At 36.1% G+C, this 24,647-nt stretch overlaps 1 protein-coding gene across 1 annotated transcript in view; it reads right to left on the reverse strand.

The window, feature by feature from the left end:
• SOX5 (SRY-box transcription factor 5) overlaps nucleotides 1-24,647 on the reverse strand; it is a 395,723-nt gene that overhangs the window by 203,164 nt on the left and 167,912 nt on the right. Inside the window, exons 5-6 of the mRNA XM_082665854.1 lie at nucleotides 9,128-9,214; nucleotides 440-612 (exon numbers count right to left, since the gene is read on the reverse strand). Coding sequence (XP_082521980.1) covers nucleotides 440-612; nucleotides 9,128-9,214 — 260 coding nt within the window. The remainder of the gene's footprint in view (nucleotides 1-439; nucleotides 613-9,127; nucleotides 9,215-24,647) is intronic.

Raw genomic sequence — 24,647 nt, forward strand, 5'->3', positions numbered from 1 at the left:
TATCTGGTTTAGAGTCTCACACCTTATTTAGATGATCATAATAGCCTCCTAACCAAACCTCTTGCCCCATGATTGGAAATTGACTTCACTTGTTGAATCCTACCTAGCCTTCCAAGTTCACACCAAACACGTTGAATGAAATCTTTCCTAATGTCCCTGACTGGAAATGGTCTCTTGACTCTCCACGGTTCTTTTTGGTACTGTGCTCATGAATTTCACCTCGATTATAATCACTTCCAAGTTATGTACCACTAAAATAGTTAATAAGCTTTTTCAGATGAGTTTTTTGCTCGCTTTGGTGTTTTGCCTTTTTATTTACTTTAGGCAAGGCAGGGGGCAGAAGCTTTTACTGATCTTTGTTTGCCTCCAAGAGTGACCTATATGCTGCAGGCAGAATGATACCTGAGAAATCTGACTGTGTTCTCTAGTTCTCACTCACCTGTTCTTGCTGCTGCTTGGCCAGCTCCATTTGCTGGCGCTGTTTCTCAATCTGAGATGCAGCCAGTTTCTTCTGCTCATCATGGGCAGCCAACAGCTGCTCTCGCAGACTGGTTAGCTGATTGATCATCCCCATGAGCTGTCTCTCCTTCTCAGCGAGGCTTTCGGGAGTCCCTGAAAATAAGATGGCAATAAAACATGTAAGAAAAGAGAAATAAGAAGAGAGTGGTTTTTCGATGACAGTGATTCTGGTGTGTAGAGAATTATTACATGAATAAGGTTTGACACACAAACATATACTTACCTTCTTTTAGATTATAACTCAACAGTAAAAAGTGATGGCTCTTTACTCATTACAAAATAGGATGAACAAATATTTTGATTGTTTTTATTTATGATGAGTAATAATCTGTAGCTGTTTCCCCCCTTTTATAAATAAATAAAAAACTGTTGGCTGAGCATTTATTATTCTTAATGTTCTAAGCTGGGGTTTGATGGAAATAAAAAGAGGCTTAAAACACAGTTCTTGGCCCTAAGTAGTTTTTTTTTTTTTTTTTTTTTTTTTTTTTTTTTTTTTGCGGTACACGGGCCTCTCGCTGTTGTGGCCTTTACCGTTGCGGAGCACAGGCTCCGGACGCGCAGGCTCAGCGGCCATGGCTCACGGGCCCAGCCGCTCCGCGGCATGTGGGATCTTCCCGGACCGGGGCACGAACCCGTGTCCCCTGCATCGGCAGGCGGACTCTCAACCACTGCACCACCTGGGAAGCCCCGTAAGTAGTTTTTTTTTTTTTTTTTAATCAAAGAGGCAAGACAAAACATGAAAATTTAATAACCACAATTATTAAGAGATCAAGGGTATTATTATCAGTAATATGATTCTTCTTTTCTTAAAAAGAGAATCTTGAAGAATCAGAATTAAGGAATTCTACATTTAAAAAGGAAAACTCTATTAGTTAATCACGTTTTAGACTGTTTTCTCATATGCCACTCAGAAGCTTTCTTCAAAAATAGAATATAGCTAGCAGAAAAAATATTCAAGTTTGAGAATATAAATTTATGCTCTCATGAAATAATGAAATGTAGTTGGAAAACTAACTGATCACATTATGGCCACCCAAGATTACAGTTAAATCCAAGATTATAGTCGTTAGCACCATATGTTGTACCATTATTGACATATTTATTTATTGAATCTCCCAGTAGAGTATAAACTCCATGATAGCAGAATTCTAGCTTTTTTGGTTTAATACTATGTCCCCAGAGTAATGCCTAGCACAGAGTAGGCACCCCATAACCTTTTATTAAATGAATTAAATAAATAAACTTCTTAAGATGAGAGAAGAGTCCTTAATTCAGTGATAATGTATGATTCTATGCAAATAGATAAATAACCCTTATTAGGATTACTTAAGTTAAGGATGCTTTCAAATACATTTGAAATAACAAGAAAAAATCTTTGGAAGCTTATATTTTCCCAATATTGTTCTATTCTACCAAAATGCAATAGATATATGGCTTGAAGTTACAATCAAAATCACAGTAAATCTTTGGGAGTTTTGATATAACTAAAGGAAAAGTAAAAGAAAGGAAGAGTCACTCAGGAAAGGAAAAGTCCTAGAATTTTGATGCTGAAAGTAAACTAGAGATTATGTTTCTTCCCTCAAAAAAATTACTACACATTTAATTCAAAGCAACAGTCAATCTTTGCCAGGATGTTTTTTTTTTCTTTTATTGTTGGTGTTCCTCAGATTATCAGTGTTATAATTTGGACAGGACTCGAATTGCTCTGATTTTTTTTTTTATGGAAATGTTGTTGCTTTCAACTGGTAATCCACCTGAAGGATCTAAAAGTCATTCCTTACGTTGTCTTTAAAAATTCTGCCTAATGAAAGTACCTCAAGCAGCCGCATAACACAGGGAAATCAGCTCAGTGCTTTGTGACCACCTAGAGGGGTGGGATTGAGAGGGTGGGAGGGAGAGGCAAGAGGGTGGGGATATGGGGATATATGTATGCATATAGCTGATTCACTTTGTTATACAGCAGAAACTAACACAACACTGTAAAGCAATTATACTCCAATAAAGGTGTAAAAAATAATAATAAAATAAAAATTGGAAAAAAAAAAAAAAGAAAATGCCTCTACTAGAGTGTAAGCTCCAGAAGGGCAGAAATCTGTCTACTCCATTTGCTACCATTACATCTCCAGAACATAGCACATGGCAAGACAGATAGCAGTATTTGTTGAATGAACTGAAAATATAATGAACAGAAACAAATTTAAGTTATTCTAAATTTACAACTAAAGCTTTTCTCAATGGCAGTCTTATCCAACTAGAGTAAAAGTCAGACCCCCTCATCAGAAGGTATGAATGGCATTATTCTATTTCATCAAAGGAATATTTAAGTTATCTAACTTACAAACATCTGTGCATTGGTCTTTTTCATTGACAACAAATGCAATCAAACTTTGATAAAATTTAGTTATATATCCTTTACTGCAATATAGATACTCTTAGAAGTTGGAATCTATTAAAATTACATAAGGAATGCAATCATGTATTACATGACAGTATAAATTGATATTCTAGTGTACACTGCTAATACGATAAATATTCTTACCTTCTTTCCGATTTCTGTAATTTATTTTGAAAAAATAGTTCAATTCTTTTTGCTTCAATATCTTAAAAGGTGGACTTTGGCTTGGATTTTAAAATATATGTACTATGGAAAGCTATCAGGTTTTTTTTTTTTCTGGCTGCACCGCTTGACTTGCGGGAGTTCCCTGGCAGTGAAAGCACCAAGTCTTAACCACTGGACTGCCAGGAAATTCCCGTGAAAGCTATCAGTTTTAAGGGCGACTATCAAAATAAAATGGAACAACTGAAAAGTAGCTATGGTCTTTACCATTGTTACCCATAGCTGGATATTTTGTTTCTGGGACATTAGGAACAAGACGTGTGCATTACCACTTGTACAGTGAAAGCAAGGGTCGTTCTTACCTTTTTTAAAAAGTATGGTTCTATACAATTTCTTACTACAAATGTCTACCTTTTAATGGAGATTGTAATTTTATAACCTTTTCCCAAGATTATTCCATCCGCTTACTTGGGTATTGTACTTAAAATGTAAAAAACAGCTTTGTTTTGTTTTGTTTTTAATATCACATTCAATTTACTGCACTTAGAGACTGGAATGTAGCCAATAATAGCCATCTCGAAACATGGCATTTCTTGGTCATCCATTCATCAAATACGTACTGGGTTCCAAACTTTGGGCCTACAGTAAGCTAGATAGTCTACAAGGAAAGTTCACCATGGAGGCAGACTAACAATGGGTGCTTCTCAGAGGGACTCTTCATCTAGCTGTGGTGGGTCTGAATATGTTTTCATGTTTTAAAGGATTTTAGAGATCACCCATTCCAACTTTACTAAGACGGACTACCAAGCATCATGTAGAGAGCACAGGCTTTGAAGGCAGACAGAATTAGAGTCACATCTTGACCCTGTCACAACTAAAGCACGTGGTTTGGGATAATTAATCTCTCTTTCTGAGACTCAATTTCTTCCTACATAAAATAGGAATAAAATGACTTTGTTACAATAATTTTGTAAAGGATGTTAGCAAAGTGGCTGTACATAAACAGGCATGTAATCAATGCAACTGTTTTTAAATGAGGGGATGAGGAAATAAACCAAAAGAAGTAACCTCATTTCCACAAGTCTTTGAGAGAATCAGGGCAACAAGACACCAAATCTTTTTAACTACATCATGCTCCCCTAGTAAGAGAAATGTTAATTTAAAAGAGGAAAAGGTTTTAGGTAAATTCTATTATCCAATGATCTGGATAGCATAAGCTTTGGAGTCCACATCTACAGGAAAAAAACAATGGTTTTATAATTATTTTAATTTTAGGATCTTCACAACCCTCGGACAGATGAATACTTGTTAAATGAATGAATGTATTTTTAAATGAGAAAAATGTTGAGGAGAGAATATTTTTATTTTCAAATATAAACCCTAGATTAAATATGCAAGAGTATCTGCTTAAAATATGCATTATTAAGTGCCTGCTGTAAAAGGTATATATAACTTCTCTTTTGTTTGTTTGTTTGTTTTGTTTTTTTTGTGGTACGCGGGCCTCTCACTGTTGTGGCCTCTCCCATTGCGGAGCACAGGCTCAGCGGCCATGGCTCACGGGCCCAGCCGCTCGGCGGCACGTGGGATCCTCCCAGACTGGGGCACGAACCCGTGTCCCCTGCATCGGCAGGCGGACTCTCAACCACTGTGCCACCAGGGAAGCCCTATAACTTCTTAACTGGTGAACTGGATTATCAATATACAAATCAATGAGAGCCAGTGGCTGATTGGTCTCTTCCCATCGCTTGCTGTGTTTATACACTGGCATGAGGACTCTGGCTTCCCAAGACAGAGCAAGTAACTGATTTGCAGAAAACACAAAGTCGCTTTCTGCTTTTATAGACACTGCCAAACTTATTTTAAAAATTTATATTCTGTGCCCCAGTAGTCTTTCTTCAGTTCTTATGAAATAGTTTTTACAAAAAGTGAAAACATTACTCATAAGCAACTACAAGGAACTATAAAACAAGCTTAGTAGATTAAAAACATTAAACATTCACTTTATTTAGAAGTAAATGACTTTATGTTATGTACCTTCCTTATGGCTGACTCTTATGTTAAACAAATTCCAGATACAACAGTTCCCTCAGAAAATAATCAACATTTCCAACCCCTCTGAAAAAATGTGAAGAAATATATATATATATATATATATATATAAAATGCACAAATGAAACAGTCACAAGGTAATTAGCAAACCATGTGTTTCTTAAATAGTTACTGGACTTTTAAAAGAGTGGGTTTAAAACAGCTTTCAAAGTTATACAAACCCTTACATATCTAAATGCTGAGATTTTAGTTTCCATGTTTTAAATTTATAAAAATCCAAGGATACCTCTTACTAGATTATTACCTGGGACCTGATTCCTGTTCCAAGCCTGCTTATTTTCAAATCGTCTAATGTTATTTAAACAGAATCATCTCTTTCAAGCCATATACTAAATCTACATATCTCCTTCATCTCAAAATGTTATGTCACCTAAGAGGGGATCTACTTTAATCCTCGTGTTGAATCTACATAGCATGACTTTAATTCATGAGTTCTGAAAGACCATAGTATTGTGGAATGGATTATTTACTTGAATCCATTATTGGCATTCTAGAGCTGTTTGGTGTTTGCCTTTATGTCCCATCTTCTAGAAAGAACAAAATTATAGCTTTCAAAAAGAGCCAATTTTTTATTATACCGACTACAACTGGCATTTTCCTTAATACCAGATATAACACTTTACTGGCCTAAATTAATGCATTCTGAGCAGGGTGAGAAGGGTCTATCTGGGATACCAATGGGAAAGAAACAAGGCTCTGAAGAATTCTTCAAACAAGGCAGGTAGAGAAACTGATCTAGGCTTTTCTGAGTGCCCTACTCAGAAAACCTCTCAAACAATGCCCTGCTTTTATAACCTGAACAAAATAGAAATATTTTAAGAGAATTTTGCATGAAGATATTTTTGTTATAATTTTACAAATAAATTTAAGTCAGTAAAATACACATTTTGCAATGGCTTTGTTGAAAAACAGACGATCTGTTTAGATTAGTCAAAGCTGCCATGGATCCCCAGATACTGTCCTCAGGTGACGTGCCAATGCAATGACCTTCAGTGTAATGGAATTTCATGCTAGCTGAAACAATGTGTGATGCTACTGGCTGCCAACTGGAGTGCAGGCACTGTTTTTTCCCTTCTCAGTAACTACGAGGCTATAAAATGTATTTCTTCATCTTTCACACAACCATTACTCAGTGCTTCTGCTATAGATAAGGGCAAAGAAACCTCTGTAAATGGCCAGTTACACTATACGGCTGATTAGAGAAGAAGAAACAAATTATGTCTGTAGTCATCTAATCAGTTTATAATATACATTGACTGTTTGCTATCGGTAGACCTTTTTAGTCAAACTCTTTTGTTCTGGAAAACTGAATTCAGTGTACTTTTGTGTGTGGTTTTTTAGAGAATTGTTTCTAATGTAACTTTAAAACCTAATTACTTCACATTTCCAAAGTACCAGACCATAAAATGGTCTGAATTCTAATCGAACATGAAAAATAATTTTATGCTTTCAGAAATGGGTGACCTTTCCTAACTCACACTGTTTCTTGAAAAATGAGATTGACTTTAAGTGCGTATGACAACTCTTTATTGACAGCTAAACTATCCAGACCAAATGCTATTTATTTCTCCTCTTTTTAAAAGTTTATCATTTTCACTTTTTAAATAGTAATCGTAAGAAACACTTCGTTGAATTTTGCCAAGCTGTAAGTTTAATCTTTGTCCAAATACGCTGAAAGTAATTCACTCACAGCAACTTGAAGCCAGCACTTAGGAATTGAGCTCTGCCCTTACTTGGCTGTGGTTTTAGATATTCAAGAATGGACACACACGCACACACACACACACACACACACACACACACACACACACATGCATTCATTCACTCACTCATGTTTCCTGGAACTAATTAAAAGTTAAGTGAAAACTGACCAGTGTAAATGGAGGAGAAGAGTTTCAATCCACAAGAAGACTCAGTAAATACTGTAAAGGCTGTAAACATCCTAATATATACAAAGGTTCTACTCAGATACATTGCTCTGAATTATCAGTAATAAATTATCTAATAATTGAATAAGTTCATATTTTCAGATTAAAAAAAAGGTCATGCTTATCCTTCCCTACCCTGACTGAAAACAGTCTACGCATACAAGAGACTTACACCTTTATCTGCCTCATAAAAAACAGAGGCCAAAGAGCTGGGCTATTGTTCTTGACTAACTTCGTCTGAGGTGGTATGAAAACCACATTCCTGGGCAGCACATAATCATAGGGTCTGACCGCCCCCCACCCAAGAACCATTAAGTCAAATTCATTTCCCCCCAGAGGGCAACACACTATTGTATCCTCTCCACTTTCGAGCCACCTATGAACAATGGATAGTAATTGCAACTGTCACGGGCAGTCAATAGGAAAAGTAACCCAGCGCTTTTTTCCTCCAGTTTTCTGCCAAACCTGATCCGAGCACCTAACAACCATGCCCCCAACAGAAGAAAGATCTACAGTTGCTTTTAAATGCATCAGAAAACAGCTTTTTGAACAGAACCAGAGGACAATAACTAAACTTGTGCTCTGAATGTGAAGCTTAAAAAACTCAAAATTAAAGACAGAAACTTCTTTTGTGACTGTACTGCAGCTTCCTGAACTAGCCCCACAGGCAAGCCTGAAAGGACAGCTGAGCTTCTTTCCTCTAAGCTTATCATCACTGCTGTTGCTGCTTTTAAGTTAGACTTGTGAGGAAAAGGAGGGAGGGAAAAATGTTTGTCCTCCAATGGAATGAGATCACAAGGCTTGGAACAGGCGGTCTTCTCTGCTCTGCTCTCAGTTATTACCCAGGTCACAGGAGAATAAAGAACCTTGGAGAATACATCCTGCATCTCAGGTGCAAATGGGTTAAAATCCAACAAAATAGAGGACTTGCTGCCTCAGAAAATGAAACTTTTCTGTTCTCTTTAAACTTTGTCTTCAAGCTCTTTAAGGGATATTAATTATTACTTGTTTGAATTTCATTCCATTATAGGTGCTGGTTACTTAATTTGCTGATTAGCAGGAATTCATTCTCTCACCACTCATTCACACCTAATCATAGCCTGAATATATGTAAACTCCAAATATATGGATGAAAAGTGAGATACTCAAGCAAACATTTTATGGAAGTTTCCCAAACAGAGATGCTGACATCACGTAAGTCAAACATTTGAGAAGACTGATTTGTGCTTTGCCCTTCTCCAGGATGCTCTGATGTAGTAAAGCCTTAAGAGAGATGACTGCCTTTCAGTGGGAGAACACTTGCACGTACACACATATGCAAAAAAGTTATTTACACACAGATTTCTACATGTATATCAATATAAATCTGGTGATATTTAAAATATATATTCAGCCTCTATCAAAGATATACAGAGTAATACATAACAAAATATATTAATATTAATAAGTAGTTTTTCCTTAAAATTAATCCTTTAGAACTCAGATTCAAAAGTGTCCTATTGGCAACAAATAGAAAACCATAGATTGCCTGCTATGCTCTGAGAAAACACACTTTTTAATTAATTGAAAGCACCACTTGATTTTATTTTTATATGAGGAATTAAACCTTCTCCCTTTGTCATTCCTGGTTTTAAGAGGAGATTACGTATATTCATACTTCTAATATGTAGAATGTATAAAATCATCTCATACAGTTTTTAACTGCAGTTTTTAGCAGCAGTTTTAACGCTGCTGTAGATACATTTGTACTTATAAAGTAAGTCATTTAAAATTTAAAAAAAAAGATGAAAATCAAATACTGTTAAAGATACAGTGGGGTTATTCTGTTAAAAAAACATACTATTATAAGGCACAGAGAGAAAATAAGAACCACTGTACATCCCTTTTCAAGCTAGAAGGAAGAAACACCAAAGACAGAGTGCATGGTGGCAGAAGTACTTTATCACCACTAATATTTCTAAATATCAGATTCATTTCGGTACATTTTAGATCAAAATAATTGCAAACATATTACCTTTTATTTCACCAAAGTTCCCTGATCCCATTGCAAGAAGCTTGTCTTTCCAGTCCTTTGATAGTAGCTTTTCAATACTGGGGGTTTCTAAGTAAAGAAATAAAAACAGGTAAGCAAATCAATGTGACTATCTTTATAACGAAGCTCATTAAAAGTCTATCTGCTAAAAAGAAGGCCATCCCTACCCTGGTCCCAGTTCATAATGACTTCATCAACAAACTGATAACAGGGGAAGAAAAAAAGAATGTGTTTTGTCACCTGCTGTTTCAAAATCATTAGCTTTTTCCTCTTGTGGAACAAAGCTGTACTAATTCTTTATGACAATGGGTACATATAAACCTGCAGTTCATTGTTTTCCAATTTGGTGAACAAATTCCTGCTATAATGGATGCTTGTCAATTTCAGGGTGTTAGTCTGCAGTCAAAAAATAATTATGTTGATAAAATGCAGAGTAAAAAAAAGGCAAAGAATTAGCTCTTAAATCTGCTACATGTAATTATGTCCCTCTGTGTGTTTACAATTACATCCACTTCATAATATGTGTTTAACATCGTGTGGTGGTTAGCACACTGTGGAAAGATTTGCCAGTACCGTGAACATATAAAAAAGAGTTGGTGTAAAAGAAGCTTTACAAAGATTGCAGAATCCAGACAAGTAAGTAATGCCTATAATGGAAACTTATTATTTGCTTATTTCAGATTTGTATCACACTCTTTTAAAATGTCCTGTATTAAGACAGGACACACAGATTTTAGAGAGCAGGGTTATGTGGTGGTCTGACATTTGTTTCTATATGTCACATGTTTTTGATCTCTCCTTTTGTGTTGAATTTTAATGTATAAGTAAATATAAATGCTAATAAAACTCTGAAACATCAAACTCAGTTCCAAATAATGTAATTTTATATTCTTGTCAGCATTTAGATGGGTACACAATTACAATGGCTTTCAATCCCACGATTAGCACTGCATTCAGTTAGAAAATGGTGTGTACTAAAAGATAAGTGTCCCAGTATGCTCCATCTAAATAACAATACCCACACTTATTATCTGGATCGAAGACACACACTGCCATTCTCCACATTGGTGTTTATGCGTATTTGTGTTTGTTCAGACATTTGTTTACCCCCTACTAGGAGCATAAAGGGAGTACATGTTAACTTATCAAAGGGACAGTCTGGCCTAGAGACCCTAAGATTATTAGAAAAGCGTTAATTTTCCCCACAATAAAATGCATTTTAAAGCGTCTTCAGCATCATCTTGGCTAATGCTATCTACTTTTCTCAGGCCCTCATCTTAAAGACATCAGCTATCAGAGTCACAAAGCCTGCGTGGAGTTTTCAACGAATGGAAGGTGAAATTTTCTTTGGAAAAACTGTGGCAGTGTGGATTGCTTCTTTTTCAGATGTCAAAAACTTGGGGAAAATAAAATAGTGAAAAGCTCTGAATGATGACTTCTTCACATAGCCTGTATGTATAGTGTGTACATATACACACACACACCCCACAATTACCGTGTGCACATTTACATGGAATGTGTGAAATGTTTTTTTTTTCGTTTGTAACAAAATATACCTTTCTATTTTTTCACATTTAAGGAAAAAAGATCCTAAAGATTTTACTTTTTCTTAAAATATCCCTATTTCTATACCACATTGTTTTGAAAATGGTAATGACAATTCTGAGTAATAAAATGCATTAAATCTCTTCTTACTGTAATCAATATTTCTGTTCACTGAGGCTTTACAAGTAACTTTAAAATACTTCTGCAGGGATAGCCAATGTTTCTACATTCGCAGTAAACACTTGGTGAGTGAAATCATTTTTTAAACCTTATCAGAGTAGGTCAAACAAATACCACTGTTTCTTTTTTCCAGCACTCTACAGAAATTCTTGAGTCGCATGTAAACAGGGTCCAACCAATATGGTATTTGCAGTAGAGTACCGTCAGTCATTAAAAGCTAACAAACCTTGCAAAGCAGGAATGCAGCAATAGAAATCCATTGTGCACTAACAATAGGCCCCTGAACCTCCCGGCACCAAAAGCAGACCATTTTACTTTTAAGGCTATTGTCTGCAAAGTCCATGACAAAGCTTTTCCCCTGCAGCTAGACAAAATATTCACTGTAGTGTGCTCATAAAGAAACAGAAGTCTTCTGTCTAAGTTGCAGAGTTAAAGAAACAGCCGCCAGATTTCTGAAACCTGCACAACATTCCTGGCCTCTTTATTAACTTGCATAAAGATAGGAGGCTCTCATACAAAGCCAGTTTTTTTCAAGTACCTGACTTTTAACATACACTACAGAAAAAAATGAATAACTTCTTTAAGACCAAGTAATTTGCAAGATGTAAAATCAGAAATATATCTAACTCAGGGTTGTCATGCCTGTGGATGAATAAAGACAATAATACTTGCAATTTGGATGAGGTTTAAACTCAGATTCAATAAACGTTTATTGAACAGCCTGTGTGCCAGGAGCTATGCTAGATGCTTTTACCTGTATTCTCTCACTTAATCAAAGCAAAAATCTGAAGACTCAGATTGTGTTATTATATCCATCTTTCAGGTTAAGAAAAAGACCAAACGAAGAAAAGGATTTGTTTGAGGTTTCACCGTATGTAATGGGCAGAGCTGAGTCCTGGACTAAGGTTTATTTTTTTCCCTACAAATTCCTAAGTCTCTTATTGATGACGATAATGATAGCTGCCATTTTGAGGGTTAAGTGAGAAACAGTGTACCAGGTCCTTTACATGTGGTATCTCAAACTTCTCATAATAATCCCCTGAATTAGATATTGGTATGTCTGTTTCACCATTAAGAAACCAAAGCTTTGAGAAATATCGTGACTTGCCTAATACGGAGCTAAGTTCAACTGACTGGATCCCAAAGCCTTTGCTCTTTTTAGTACACACACATTACTGCATTTCACCTGCAAAACAGCCATGGACAGTCAGAAATAACTACTGTTATTAACTCCAGTGGATGGACGAAGTAAACATTTGAAAGGATAAATTGAATGTCCCAGGGTAACATGTACCTATGGGCAGCATGATGAGATTAAAAGCCAAGATTCCTTACAATTTTCAATATGTTCAGGAGGTAGTCCCACTATATGACTTTGAACTTTAGAATTTTGGATGATTTAAGGAAAACCTATGACCATATAGCAGATATATGCATTGAAATGAAAATGCATTCATAAGGTGGAAGGACTATTGGGCTGTAAGTCAAACAATATGCATTCTCACCAGGACTTTAACACTATCTAGCTCAGGGGGACCAAAAGCATATCTTTTCACCTACTTCACCTCTCTGTCTGAATTACTGTAAAACAAAGAGCTTTAAGCAAATCCATGTTCAATATTCTACAACTGCTACTGTTTGAATTTATTTCCACTGGTAGTTCATGAAGAAGTGGTATGAAATGATCTCACAATAATGATCACAATAAATGGACATGTCCCAATGACTGAATTTCTCTGAAAATGGTAAAGATCCCATAGAATATAAATGATTAAAACCGTGAAAGATCAAATGGCAAAATCTCAATATTTATAATATACCTGTTCATTAATGTGTGAATATGATTAAAGTAAAATCTGACACAATTATGTAACTGCTACTTCAGCGCTTATGGAGTAAAAGAGATAGTAGTTATCTATTAAATATTCCACTTTCTAAGATGTGATTTAAAAAAAATACATGTAGAATTGTATTTTAAACTGTGAGTATGGTATGTTTCTGGACATACAGTTATTCCCAAATGTTCAAATTCTGGATTATCCATTATTTTCATGTTAAGATGTGTCATAGTTTTACTTTAGACACTTTAAAGAGTCTCCTGAGATTTACTTCTCCCAAGCATTGGAGTATCATGATTATCATTAAAATTAAAGCTAGAGCTCTCTATATTAAAATAAGCATGACAGATAATAATAGTTATTATTATTTGCATGGCATTTCAGTTTACAGAATGCTGTCAGATACAATAATTTGTCAATGTTGTATATTATCATTATATCCATTTTGCAGATGAGAAAACCAAGGCTCAGTAAGAAAACCAAGGCCCAGCATCACCTAGTCAGAAAGTAGCACAGATGGAATACAAAATCAAGGCCTCTTAATTACAGAATTTGTCTTTTTAGGGGTAAGGTAAATGCATATCTATTTTTAAAGAGAAAATAAAATAAATATTAAGAAATAAGCTGTAAGATAAATTAGAGAGAAATGAAAGTTATCAGTCAATCCATTAACAGGAAGATGACTCTAACTGGATTACTTTTGTCTCTTTCTGCCATCAGGACCCTTTTGATATGTTTGCTTGCTTTTCCCTTCTTACCCTTGCCTCTTTTGCTCACATATCGTTCTTCACATCAATGCCTATGGCAATCCCCACCAGTGAATGGCCCCCCTAACTGTGCCAGCCATTGTTACAACAGCATCCTGCCTCTTTAGGGCCTGCTCATTCCCTATAACTCTCACTCCTTTTTCCCTTCAGTGCCAAACACCCTTAAGACTGACTCCCTCATCTGGAACAATGAGACCCAACCCAGAGACTCATGCCAACATATTGTAATTCTCCAACAAGCTCCCAGTGCCAAGAATTAAACCACATTCGCTCCAGTGCAGTAGCTTTACACACAGGCTCAGGTTTTTGCTTTGTGTTTATGTAGGGTTTTTTTTTCCTTAATCTCCCTTGAGCTGCAGTGGCAGAGCTCATTGAAAAAATCGAACAAGCAAAAAATATGTATGTATAATATGTGACTTTTTAAACAAAGTCCCAGGAGTTAGGTCATACCAAATCTACCACTGTTTATACTTTAATTTTGTGGCTTAAACTAAGCTGTGTTATTCCTGACATGTGATAGGGTGCACATTTAGGGATGAAAGTTTTCTTTTGGAAGGAACAACAATATGGCTGAACGTCAAAAATATACTAATACCTCCTTCAAAGTCAAGAAGTAAAAGCGTGTGTCGATTATTCATATCATAGAATCAGCATTTTAAACCTGGAAGGAGCTTTAGATAACATTTAGATACGCATTCCACAAAACTAATTTACTAAAACATATACTGGACATAAATTTATGTTGGTTGGTTTACTTGTAACCAACCAACATAAATTGCTTGGTTACAAGTAACACTAAAGCAAACAAATAAAATAAGCATTCCACTGTCGTGTAAATCTAATTAACATTAAACAAATTGACATTTCTTTTTCTTACAAGATTTAGACCACTTTATGTGTTAACAGACCGTCAATCTTTACGTGAGTTATGGATTACGTATTTGACCAAGGAAACTAGTGTTGGGAGATGACTGTTTTGCTCAATCCAAGTTGGGTAATAACTAGACCAAACTCTTCATTTTACAGACTGAAAATCTAACTTAAGGTCACAACTTGCCTAAGATAATAAATCTAATTAATGATGAAGGCAGCACTTGAAGCCTAACTCCTAGTTTAGTGTTCTTTTCCATATACCACGCACCGTGGTAAGTTCTTTTAATAAAGAGTCAAACTTTTCAAAAGTAAAATGTTAGTCCAGTTTTATTCACCTCATCTAGTTTTAGACAATAATTAGATGATAGGTGGTCTGGGTGGTGAACGTCGGTTAGAATTAGGTACTGTTAATTCAATATTCTCCCCTTGGAAGCTTTCACTTGATGGCTCCCATGAAAATATAGAATAGTTAGTTATAAATGTTAGTTAGTACACTTGGCTAACTATAGTTTTCTTCAAAAAGCTAATTACAGTCTTGCTATTTACTTATTCAATTACTGATAATAAGATTATTTTTGAGGGGAAGGTTGGGCTAAATCTGGAAATCATATACCAGTAAGAGTTCAATTCATGTTGACAATAGCTGCATGTCTAGACAACACTTGGGGGCAAATATCAAACAATGCAATGTTAGTAATATAAAAACTTCTACATATCTGGAGTGGATCTGGGCACTGAAGACCAGAAGGCCTTGTAATAGTCTCATTAGCCAAGCACTACAGCTAGTCCGCTACTGGAAACATCAAGTTCTTCTAGGAAATGTTAAAAAATAACACACACCACAACACACAATAGAAACACATCTGAAATTCCAAAGCATTAGGATTTCAATAAGCCTCATTTTATATGTAATCATCCTGAAATGAATTAAGCTCTAGAAATACTTTACTTTTAGTAGTGCCAAAATATTTCTTTGTTTCCACTTGAAATTTAATAAGAGCTTGGTTAAGAGAAAAAAAAATTCTTTGGCCTGCTGACTCAAGTTTTGAAATTTTTAATGTGCAACCGGTTTTTGGAATATTGCAATATCTAAATCATTACCCACAGGCTTAAATTTTCTCAACGTACAGGCTATAACTGTTAACACACCTGTTCAATTATATCCAATCTTATACCATATTTTAGAAGAATATTTTTTCATTACATGATTTAATATACCATAATCAATATGCTAGGGGCTTCCCTGGTGGTGCAATGGTTGAGAGTCCCCCTGCCGATGCAGGGGACACGGGTTCGTGCCCCGGTCCGGGAGGATCCCACATGCCGCGAGGCGGCTGGGCCCATGAGCCATGGCCGCTGAGCCTGCGCGTCCGGAGCCTGTGCTCCGCAACGGGAGAGGCCACAACAGCGAGAGGCCCGCGTACCGCAAAAAAAAAAAAAAAAATCAATATGCTATAACTGCTACATATCAATAAACTTGGGTTTTCTCCTCAAAAGATGGCTCTATATTTCCTACACAAAATATCCATTAAGAGACAGACTTATGAAACTCTCCTAGTTTTATCCACTCCATCACTCAGAAAGCAAGTGCATTTCCTTGCATAGACTAAAACACTCTGTTTTTTTCTTGTGTTAAATATTAGATCCCAGAAAAAAATAACATAAGTAATTTCAGGGCAGCATTTCAAAAAGGAATTTCAAAGAGTTTTTTTCTCATGTACAAAATCTCTGTTTTGCTACTAAATGTAAAAAAAAACTTAACATCATACAACATGACTCCATCACTTACTATGACTAATTTTGTGACCTTTGGCAAGTAATTTAACCTCTCTATGCTTCAATTTACTCGTCTATAAAAGGGGATAATAACTATACTTATACTATTGTCAAAAGAATTAAATGAAATAATTTATGTAAAGTGCTTAAGACAGTGCTGGGCACACAGTAACATTTAAAAAGTTTGACTAACATTACAACTACAACTTAGTATACAACAACCCAAGAGATTTATGTTAAAATCCAAATGAAAAGTATATACATATGCTTCACTTTGCCCATCACTATAACTACCTAGAAATCAAAAGCCGCATCAAAGGGTAATAGTTCTACCTCTACACATTTTTATGAAAATGATTCATAACCCTTAGTTTCACTGGTTTATCTGTCATTCCTATGAATTTTTCAGTTGGTTCATGTCAATAAAGATGACATTGAAAGAGCTGTAGTAGTAAGAGGGACAAAGACTGTTGTCACTTCCATTAGGTTAATATATGAATTGTCCCAAAACAGCACAGAAATACAAAAATACTCAACTAATCTTTGCCTGAGTTTCTTTTTTGACCGTTGGCTTTCTAACTTTCCAAGGGTTCTGTAAGGTCCTCAACAATGGCTAAAGCTTTTAAGCCAGTGCTGTTGACAAGTGAAAGGGAACAACAAATAGCTTTGTAGTGCTCTTTTCCCAGGGTCATTCAACCAGCGGTAATACTTATTATTTTTATTTATTAGCACTGTAGCCCTGTCCTCTATCATGGCTAACTCACCCCAACCCCCAAGACAGGAAAAGCATTTTAACTTTTAATAAAAATGGGAAAGTGTGGCACTCCTGTGTAAGGCTCTTTCAGTAAAGTGCACACACAGCTAATGAATATTGTCCATCTTTATCCAAATAATTTATGTTGTCAGCAAAGTGTGGGTGGTGAAATGTGTATTAGGTTCTAGCCATTAGTCACAATTAGAGGGGTGAGAGTGGAGAGTAGGAGGAAGAAAAAAGGTTACTAAGGCAAGAGGGGTACAATAGGAAAGCAAAGGCAACTTGACAGAAAATTGGGAGGAAGGTGTTCATGACGGTATCAATTAATAGTCAATTTATAACAGTTAAAATATTTCCAGTAAAAGATTCTCAAGACTATTTCATCCAGCAAATAGCCAACTTTCTCAGAGACCAACTGTAATACATCTGTTATTTTGCATATGTTTTATTTGAAACAGTATTTCTCAACTGCATATATGTGAGATAGAAGAAGAAAGAAAAATAGAAGACAAGTCATAAGAACTAAATTATAGCAAATGGTATATGAGAATCAGGAATATTTAAGGCAAATGAAGTCTTAATTTCAGAAGACAAATTTATAAACAAACAGGAAAAGTTTAAGATAGCTTAACCATATCACAGTTTAGTAAAGAAACATAGATCTAAGCATATTATATATAGCTACTGATATATTTAAGAAAAGAATTACCTAAATATGTATTTGAATTATAAATGAAGCAATTATCCTACTGTAAGATTATATGCAGAAAATCATCCATTTAATTAGCTATCTAGACTATGCTGAAAACAAAAATTAATGATCATATTTGTAGAATTTTGTTATTGTTTATAATTGGGAAGGTGGGTAGTAGAGATGATAAAGGAGATACAAAAAGTATAGAAATAGAAAACCACTTAACATACATTAGAATGAGAATTCCAATACTTTAAAAATAAGACAGAATGTTTTACCACTGGAAGTGAGAATTAAAGTGCATACAGCCTGATGCTAAACCACTACACATCCTGAATCTTCTCTATCACAACATATGTGAAAACAAATCGCAATCTCAGCTTGCCAGAGGCCTGAAAAGATATGAACAATAAAAACTGACATGATTCATATGATAAATCAGAAATTGTGATATTCAGGTAGTCGAACAGCTGAGCTGAAAAGCTACTTATAACTCAAATTATATTTTTATGTTCTAATACAGAACATCAGATTTTAAAATTAAGAAAAAATCCTTTGATTTCCTTAAAATCATATATCTAAATTTGCACACAGCCTTCTCAACCAAAGTAGTCCATCTGCCTTAACAACTTGTTATATTTGGTCTCTCATAACCTTTCATGGATTTTGGATTGTGTCATTTTTAGAGTAATTTTAGATGAGAAAATACAATAGTTTTATTTGCAAAATGGCATTTAATGTTCACAAGCTTAAATATAATCTAAACAACAATGATACAAAGTTGTGTAAGGTAAGACTTGCTGTGAACCCCCAATATACAAAACAGCAAAAAAATCAACGTGTCAAAACCATTTTCATTTAAAAAGGAACAAGTGGAGGAGACCTTCAAGATGGCAGAGGAGTAAGATGTGGAGATCACCTTCCTCCCCACAAATACATCAGGAATACATCTACATGTGGAACAACTCCTAAAGAACACCTACTGAACGCTGGCAGAAGACCTCAGACTTCCCAACAGCTGGGTGGCTGACAGGGTCTTGGTGAGCCGGCGGGGTGCCAGGCCTGTGCCTCTGAGGTGGGAGAGCCGAGTTCAGGACACTGGTCCAGCAGAGACTTCCCAGCTCCACGTAATATCAAATGGCAAAAGCTCTCCCAGAGACCTCCACCTCAGCACTAAGACCCAGCTCCAATCAACGACTAGCAAGCTATAGTGCTGGACATCTTATGCCAAACAACTAGCAGGACAGGGACACAACCCCACCCATTAGCAGAGAGCCTGCCTAAAATCATAATAAGGTCACAGACACCCCAAAACACACCATCGGACGCAATCCTCCCCACCAGAAAGACAAGATCAAGCCTCATCCACCAGAACACAGGCACCAGTCGCCTCCACCAGGAAGCCTACGTTAAAACCCACTGAACCAACCTTAGCCACTGGGGGCAGACACCAAAAACAACAGGAATGAAGAACCTGCAGCCTGTGAAAAGGAGACGCCAAACACAGTAAGTTAAGCAAAATGAGAAGACAGAGAAACACACAGCAGATGAAGGAGCAAGGTAAAGACCCACCAGATCAAACAAATGGAGAGGAAATAGGCAGTCTACCTGAAAAAGAATTCAGAATAATGATAGTATAGATGATCCAAAATCTTGGAAATAGAATGGAGAAAATACAAGAAGCGTTTAACAAGGACCTACAAGAACTAAAGAGCAAACAAACAATGATGAACAACACAATAAATGAAATTAAAAATTCCCTAGAAGGAATCAATAGCAGAATAACTGAGGCAGAAGAACGGATAAGTGACCTCGAAGGTAAAATAGTGGAAATAATTACCACAGAGTGGAATAAAGAAAAAAGAATGAAAAGAATTGAGGAGAGTCTCAGAGACCTCTGGGAAAACATTAAATGCACCAACATTCGAATTACAGGGGTCCCAGAAGAAGAAGAGAAAAAGAAGGGGACTGAGAAAATATTTCAAGAGATTATAGATGAAAACTCCCCTAATATGGGAAAGGAAATAGTCAAGTCCAGGAAGCATAGAGTCCCATACAGGATAAATCCAAGGAGAAACATGCCAAGACATATGTTAATCAAACTATCAAAAACTACATACAAAGAAAACATATTAAAAGCAGCAACAGAAAAACAACAAATAACGTACAAGGGAATCCCCATAAGGTTAACAGCTGAACTTTCAGCAGAAACTCTGCAAGCCAGAAGGGAGTGTGGCAGGCCACATTTAAAGTGATGAAAGGGAAAAACCTAAAACCAAGATTACCCTACCCAGCAAGGATCTCATTCAGATTTGATAGAAAAATTGAAACCTTTACAGACAAGAAAAAGCTAAGAGAATTCAGCACCACCAAACCAGCTCTACAACAAATGCTAAAGGAACTTCTCTAGGCAGGAAACACAAGAGAAGGAAAAGACCTACAATAACAAACCCAAAACAATTAAGAAAATGGTAATGGGAACAAACATATGGATAATTACCTTAAATGTAAATAGATTAAATCACCAAACAAAAGACATGGACAGGCTGAAGGGACACAAACACAAGACCCATATATATGCTGTCTATAAGAGACCCACTTCAGACCTAGGGACACATACAGACTAAAAGTAAGGGAATGGAAAAAGATATTCCCTGCAAATGGAAATCAAAAGAAAGCTGGAGTAACAATTATCATATCAGATAAAACAGACTTTAAAATAAAGACTATTACAAGAGACAAAGAAGGACACTACATAATGATCAAGGGATCAATCCAAAAAGAAGATAAAACAATTGTAAATATTTATGCACGCAACATAGGAGCACCTCAATACATAAGGCAAACACTAACAGCCATAAAAGGGGAAATCGACAGTAACACATTCATAGTAGGGGACTTTAAAACCCCACTTTCAACAATGGACAGATCATCCAAAATGAAAATAAATAAGGAAACACAAGCTTTAAATGATACATTAAACAAGATGGACTTAATTGATATTTATAGGACATCCCACATAAAAAAACAGAGTACAGTTTCTTCTCAAGTGCTCATGGAACATTCTCCAGGATAGATCATATCTTGGATCACAAATCAAGCCTTGGTAAATTTAAGAAAATTGAAATTGTATCAAGTATCTTTTCCAACCACAACACTATGCGACTAGATATCAATTACAAAAAAAAATCTGTAAAACATACAAACACATGGAGGCTAAACAATACACTAATAAATAACCAAGAGATCACTGAAGAAATCAAAGAGGAAATCAAAACATACCTAGAAACAATGGCAATAAAAACACGATGACCCAAAACCTATGGGATGCAGCAAAAGCACTTCTAAGAGGGAAGTTTATAGCAATACAATCATACCTCAAGAAACAAGAAACATCTCCAATGAACAACCTAACTTTACACCTAAAGTAATTAGAGAAAGAAGAGCAAAAAACCCCCAAAGTTAGCAGAAGGAAAGAAATCATGAAGTTCAGATTACAAATAAATGAAAAGGAAATGAAGGAAATGATAGCAAAGATCAATAAAACTAAAAGCTAGTTCTTTGAGAAGATAAACAAAATTGATAAACCATTAGCCAGACTCATCAAGAAAAAAAGGGAGAAGACTCAAATCAATAGAATTAGAAATGAAAGAGTAGAAGTAACAACTGACACTGCAGAAATACAAAGGATCATGAGAGATTACTACAAGCAACTATATGCCAATAAAATGGACAACCTGGAAGAAATGGACAAATTCTTAGAAATGCACAACCTTCCAAGACTGAATCAGGAAGAAATAGAAAATATGAACAGACCAATCACAAGCACTGAAATTGAGACTGTGATGAAAAATCTTCCAAAAAACAAAAGCCCAGGACCAGATGGCTTCACAGGCAAATTCTATCAAACATTTAGAGAAGAGCTAACACCTATCCTTCTCAAAACCTTCCAAAATATAGCAGAGGGAGGAACACTCCCAAACTCATTCTACAAGGCCACCATCACCCTGATACCAAAACCAGACAAAGATGTCACAAAGAAAGAAAACTACAGGCCAATATCACTGATGAACATAGAACAAAAATCCTCAACAAAATACTAGCAAACAGAATCCAACAGCACATTAAAAGGATCATACACCATGATCAAGTGGGGTTTATCCCAGGAATGCAAGGATTCTTCTATATACACAAATCAATCAAATTGATACACCATATTAACAAACTAAAGAATAAAAACCATGTGATCATCTCAATAGATGCAGAAAAAGCATTTGACAAAATTCAATACCCATTTATGATAAAAACCCTCCAGAAAGAAGGCATACAGGGAACTTATCTCAATGTAATAAAGCCCATATATGACAAACCCACAGCCAACATCATTCTCAGTGGTGAAAAACTGGAACCATTTCCCCTAAGATCAGGAACAAGACAAGAGTGTCCACTCTCACCACTATTATTCGTCATAGTTTTGGAAGTTTTAGCCACAGCAATCAGAGAAGATAAAGAAATAAAAGGATGCCAAATCGGAAAAGAAGTAGTAAAGTTGTCACTATTTGCAGATGACATGATACTATATATAGAGAATCATAAAGATGCTAGCAGGGGTTCCCTGGTGGCGCAGTGGTTGAGAGTCCGCCTGCCGATGCAGGGGACGTGGGTTTGTGCCCCGGTCTGGGAAGATCCCACATGCCGCGGAATGGCTAGGCCCGTAAGCCATGGCCCCTGAGCCTGCGCGTCCAGAGCCTGAGCTCCACAACGGGAGAGGCCACAACAGTGGGAGGCCCGCGTACTGCAAAAAAAAAAAAAAAAAAAGATGCTACCAGAAAACTACTAGAGCTGATCAATGAATTTGGTAAAGTAGCAGGATACAAAATTAATGCACAGAAATCTCTTTCATTCCTAAACACTAATGGTGAAAAATCTTAAGGAGAAATTAAGGAAACACTACCATTTACCACTGCCACACAAAAAATAAAATACCTAGGAATAAACTTATCTAAGGAGACAAAAGACCTGTATGCAGAAAACTATAAGACACTGATGAAAGAAATTAAAGGTGATATAAACAGATGGAGAGATATACCATGTTCTTGGATTGGAGGAATCAACATTGTGAAAATGACTATACTACCCAAAGCAATCTACAGATTCAATGTAATCCCTATCAAACTACCAATGGCATTTTTCACAGAACTAGAACAAAAACTTTCACAGTTTGTATGGAAACACAAAAGACCCTGAGTAACCAAAGCAATTTGGGGAAAAAAAAATGGAGTTGGAGGAATCAGGCTCCTGGACTTCAGATTATACTACAAAGCTACACTAATCAAGACAGTATGGTATTGGCACAAAAACAGAAATATAGATCAATGGAACAGGGCAGAAAGTCCAGAGATAAACCCACACACATATGGTCACCTTATTTTTGATAAAGGAGGCAAGAATATACAATGGAGAAATGACAGTTTCTTCAATAAGTGGTGCTGGGAAAACTGGACAGCTACATGTAAAAGAATGACATTAGAACACTCCCTAATGCCATACACAAAAATAAACTCAAAATGGATTAAAGATCTAAATGTAAGGCCAGGCACTGTACAACTCTTAGAGGAAAACATAGGTAGAACACTCTATGACATAAATCACAGCAAGATCCTTTTTGACCCACATCCTAGAGGAATGGAAATAAAAACAAAAATAAACAAATGAGACCTAATAAAACTTAAAAGCTTTTGCACAGCAAAGGAAACCATAAACAAGATGAAAAGGCAACCCTCAGAATGGGAGAAAATATTTGCAAATGAAGCAACTGACAAAGGATTAATCTCCAAAATTTACAAGCAGCTCATGCAGCTCAATACCAAATAAACAAACCACCCAATCCCAAAATGGGCAGAAGACCTAAATAGACATTTCTCCAAAGAAGATATACAGATTGCCAACAAACACATGCAAGGATGCTCAACATCACTAATCATTAGAGAGATGCAAATCAAAACTACAATGAGGTATCACCTCACACCAGTCAGAATGGCCATCATCAAAAAATCTGCAAATAATAAATGCTGGAGAGGGTGTGGAGAAAAGGGAACCCTCTTGCACTGTTGGTGGGAATGTAAATTGATACAGCCACTATGGAGAACAGTATGGAGGTTCCTTAAAAAACTAAAAACAGAACTACCATATGACTCAGCAATCCCACTCCTGGGCATATACCCTGAGAAAACCATAATTCAAAATGAGTCATGTACCACAATGTTCACTGCAGCTCTATTTACAATAGCCAGGACATGGAAGCAACCTAAGTGTCCATCGACAGATGAATGGATAAAGAAGATGTGGCACATATATACAATGGAATATTACTCAGCCATAAAAAGAAACAAAATTGAGTTATTTGTAGTGAGGTGGATGGACTTAAGAGTCTGTCATACAGAGTGAAGTAAGTCAGAAAGTGAAAAACAAATACCATATGCTAACACGTATATATGGAATCTTAAAAAAAAAGTGGTTCTGAAGAAACTAGGGGCAGGACAGGAATAAAGACGCAGTCATAGAGAATGGACTTGAGGACACGGGAAGGGCGAAGGGTAAGCTGGGATGAACTGAGAGAGTGGCATGGACATATATACACTACCAAATGTAAAATAGATAGCTAGTGGGAAGCAGCTGCATAGCACAGGGAGATCAGCTTAGTGCTCTGTGACCACCTAGCGGGGTGGTATAGGGATTGTGGGAGGGAGACGTAGAAGGAGGAGATATGGGGATATATGTATATGTATAGGTGATTCACTCTGTTATAAAGCAGAAACTAACAAACACAACATTGTAAAGCAATTATACTCCAATAAAGATGTCAAGAAAAAAAAGAAGGAACAAGTGAAAGAAGATAAAAAGGAAGCAAAGAAAAAAAGAAAAAATCTGGAAAAATAGCAAAAGAGAAAAGCATAGTTTTGTTTTCATTTTTCTTATATTACCAGAAACGTAACCATTCTTAATGTTAAAGGCACTGGGTATAAAGGTAGTCATGTACAGCCTGTTTGTATATTCTTTTAATTTCTTAATTAAA

Source organism: Grampus griseus (genome assembly GCF_964374135.1).
Source record: "Grampus griseus genome assembly, chromosome: 11".
Lineage (NCBI taxonomy): Eukaryota > Metazoa > Chordata > Mammalia > Artiodactyla > Delphinidae > Grampus > Grampus griseus.